Raw genomic sequence first — 4143 nt, forward strand, 5'->3', positions numbered from 1 at the left:
AAACGTCCCTACGTTTGGCATGTAGTGTGCAAAACGTCCCAACGTTTCAAATGGATGAAAATGACTTTTTCCCAATAAAACGTGAAAATAGGGATGAAAATGCAAAAAAATTGAAACGTATTGACTTTTTCACAATAAGTGTCAAAGGTAGGGACGTTTTTTACAAGAAGTGTCAAACGTAGGGATGTTTTGTGCTATTAGACCTAGGATACGCATATTATGGCCACATGGACTACATAAGTACATAATGCAGCTACACATTTTCCTTAAAAAGTGAACTAGCAATCATCAATAAATGAATAAAAAGGATAGTGGAGAAATCTTATTTCATATAGACGTTTATAAAAAATTTGAAAAACTATTAAATATTTCATCATTATACATGTAAATGCCAATTATGCCCTTTCCTATGTAACACGTTCGACGGTGAATGTGAAACTTAGGTAGTAAGATACCAATTAGCTTCCGTAGGGTAAAATTTTCAAACTTAATTCTCAATTACATATTATAATATTATCCATAAATTATTTTATTTATTTAAAAATTTAATAATATCTTCCGATGCTAAAATTTAGCGTAAATGTAAAATTGAGAAAACAAAAAATAAAGGATGAAAAAATTATAATTAATTCAGCAACCAAATAAAATATGTCACACAACTGTTATGCCCTCTTCCAGATGTTACACAAGCTTCAACCTTTGACTTTCCAGCCAGAAGAACATAAATAGAGTAACCAACCAAAGTAACAAGCAAATCAAAATTTAACTCCGATTTGCCTATCATTATTCAAAAACTCCTTTTTTTTTTTTTTTTTTTTTTGATAAACTTATTTTCAACCACATATTTTCACGATAAAATATTTTGCTCATAAATCCAAAAATTTTCCTTACTCTTTAACCACACCTTCTTCAAAATATCCTATTTCAAAATTCAATTTTCTAAAAACACTTTTTTTAAATGAACATAAAACATGGGCATACGAAAGTTGGTAGAACAGGAATATAATACAGACATCCAGAAGAATCTTAAACGGTGTCGCGAAGAGCAAAAAGTGTGCTTTAATTTTGACTGGTGTGTAAGGAAGAAGCGTAAAAGTAGGGGGAATATACCGATGAAGATCCTGGTTGGTGGCTTTATTTAAATACCCACCGATCAATTTCACCTCTACACATACATGATTACATACGCATATAAATACCAGATTTCAACATAGATAATCATAAGTTCGCACAAGAGTTTCTCTCTCTACTCTTTTGCTTCTGATCTTGATCCAGAAACAAACAGGTTGGTTGTGTGTGTGTGTGTGTGTGTATATATAGAGAGAGACAGAGAGACAGAGAGAACTTTTGCATTTTTATGTGCATGCATTATGATTTAAACACAGATATACGGTTTTTTTTTTTTTTTTTTTTTTTTTTTTTTTTTTTGGGATTCTTTGTCGTGTTATTCATGCAAAGGTGATGGCGATGGGTATTTTTTCTAATGGATGTTTACAGATTTTAGATGTTTATGTAGACTTTTTACATGTTTTTTCCCTCGATTTAAAATAATAATAATTTCATTTTTTCTACAATGGAAATGAAATATGATCTTCATTCTGCCCGTGTTTTCTTTCTTCCTTTGGTGGAGAGAATTTGAGATTTGGATCAGAATTTGTCAATTAGATAAGCAGAAAGTGGATTTTTGCTTATAGTCCAATTTCTGCTTATAGTGTGATTTTATTTGTTGTATGTCCCACCTTGTGAGGGTGAGTGGGGTAGGGCGGGTAGGAAGAGATTCTCCCGGAATATACCTTTTTGGCCTTTTGTCTTCCAGTTGTATTATTCTGTGGACTTCTCGCTTTTCTATAATATTGATTCATATACCTTTTATAGTTCTACTATTTATAACATTTAATTTATTTGATTGCAAAATTTATTATATTTCTTATAATAATGATTCATTAATGGCTGATTATTGTCATTCCCCGCAATTATAGATTTTAGACGATGATTTTGCACAAATTCGTCAGGAAAAAATCTATGACGATTCATTAATGCTTGATTATTTGGCATCTAATTATAGATTTTAGACAATGTCACCTAGACAAATTTATGAACGAAAAATCGATGTTTATGAATCTATGGAACAGTCATAGGATGCTCGATTTCTGATCTTTTGATAATCGGGTTGTTAATTTTGTTGCTCGACTTTGTAGGTAATTGGTGAGAGGAAGAGTAGAGGGAGAGACAAAAGAAGCAATGGCAGCAGACAATTTGAAGGTGCTTAATGCACTAGATGTGGCAAAGACGCAATGGTACCATTTTACTGCGATTATCATTGCTGGAATGGGCTTTTTCACGGATGCATATGATCTTTTCTGCATATCTTTAGTTACTAAGATGCTCGGTCGGATATACTACCATGTTGATGGCTCGAAAAAACCGGGCAGTTTGCCTCCCAATGTATCGGCTGCTGTCAATGGTGTGGCGCTGTGCGGCACGCTTGCTGGCCAGCTTTTTTTTGGGTGGTTGGGCGACAAAATGGGTAGGAAACGAGTTTATGGCGTGACTCTCATGTTAATGGCCGTGTGCTCGCTTGCCTCGGGACTTTCTTTTGGAAGTGAGCCGAAATCAGTAATGGCGACTCTATGTTTCTTTAGGTTCTGGCTTGGCTTTGGGATTGGTGGTGATTATCCACTCTCCGCGACTATCATGTCTGAATATGCGAATAAGAAAACGCGTGGAGCGTTCATTGCCGCTGTTTTTGCTATGCAAGGTTTCGGGATTCTGGCCGGTGGCATTTTTGCTATGATAATTTCGGCTGCATTCAACGCCAAGTTCGAGGCTCCAGCTTATGAAGTCGATCCAATTGCCTCGACTGCTCCACAGGCAGACTACATTTGGAGGATAATTTTAATGGCCGGCGCACTTCCAGCTCTATTAACGTACTATTGGCGGCTTAAGATGCCGGAAACTGCTCGTTACACCGCCCTTGTTGCCAAGAACATGAAACAAGCCGCAGCAGATATGTCTAAGGTTTTGCAAGTTGACATTGAGGCCGAGCAGCAGAAAGTGGAGTCGGCAGTAGAAGAGAAAAAATCGTTTGGTCTATTCTCAAAGGAATTTCTTCGTCGTCATGGGCTGCACTTGCTAGGAACAACAACGACGTGGTTCTTGCTCGACATTGCATTTTATAGCCAAAATTTGTTTCAAAAGGATATTTTCAGTGCTATTGGTTGGATTCCTCCCGCGAAAACAATGAACGCGATAGAAGAAGTTTTTAGAATTGCACGCGCACAAACTCTTATTGCACTGTGCAGTACTGTCCCGGGATACTGGTTCACCGTGGCATTAATCGACGTCATTGGAAGATTTGCCATTCAATTGATGGGATTCTTCTTCATGACAGTATTCATGTTTGCTCTTGCCTTTCCTTACAACCACTGGACACACAAAGACAACCGAATTGGCTTTGTCGTTATGTACTCGCTTACCTTTTTCTTCGCTAACTTTGGGCCAAATGCAACAACATTTGTCGTGCCGGCTGAGATTTTCCCGGCTAGACTGCGATCTACATGCCATGGTATATCAGCTGCATCTGGAAAGTTGGGAGCAATTGTTGGTGCTTTCGGGTTCTTGTATCTAGCTCAAAACCAAGACAAGGCAAAGGCTGATGCTGGGTATCCAGCAGGAATTGGAGTAAAGAATTCGCTCATCGTGTTAGGCGTAATCAACTTGTTGGGCTTATTATTCACTTTCTTGGTTCCAGAATCAAAGGGAAAATCTCTCGAGGAAATGTCGGGTGAAAATGAGGACACAGAATGAATCAAATAGCTTAAAACAGTTCAAGTAGTATGAAAGAGTACGTATAAGGTTTGTTTGGTAAGGTTGGCTACACAACATCAGACCGTATGCTCAATTAGAAAGAATTCTATCAAGTACTATATACCGAAAATATTCCTGGCGTTGCATTTAACTTTTTCAATTGTTTGTTGCTATCTTTTTTTTCTGGAATTATTCGGTTTTCGTTCTGTTTGCAAGCCTAGTTTCTTAAGGTTAAGCTTTTGAATCTTTACTTGTAACATCAGGTGAATTCTAGTGTAACTTCCTGCTGTTATTATCTGGTAGTAGTGTGTTTATGAATAAACCAGATTGAGCTAA

At 36.8% G+C, this 4143-nt stretch overlaps 1 protein-coding gene across 1 annotated transcript; it reads left to right on the forward strand.

The window, feature by feature from the left end:
* The first annotated feature begins 1051 nt into the window (after window positions 1-1051).
* On the forward strand, window positions 1052-4143 carry LOC111391939 (inorganic phosphate transporter 1-4). The gene is made up of 2 exons (XM_023017225.1): window positions 1052-1285; window positions 2199-4143. The coding sequence occupies exon 2, from the start codon at window positions 2242-2244 to the stop codon at window positions 3805-3807; it is 1566 nt and encodes a 521-aa protein (XP_022872993.1). The 5' UTR covers window positions 1052-1285; window positions 2199-2241; the 3' UTR covers window positions 3808-4143.

Source organism: Olea europaea, unplaced genomic scaffold (assembly GCF_002742605.1).
Source record: "Olea europaea var. sylvestris unplaced genomic scaffold, O_europaea_v1 scaffold858, whole genome shotgun sequence".
NCBI classification, from domain to species: domain Eukaryota; kingdom Viridiplantae; phylum Streptophyta; class Magnoliopsida; order Lamiales; family Oleaceae; genus Olea; species Olea europaea.

Bases quoted from the DNA above. Each gene is read 5' to 3' on its own strand.
- LOC111391939 (XM_023017225.1), top strand. From the start codon at position 2,242: ATGGCAGCAGACAATTTGAAGGTGCTTAATGCACTAGATGTGGCAAAG.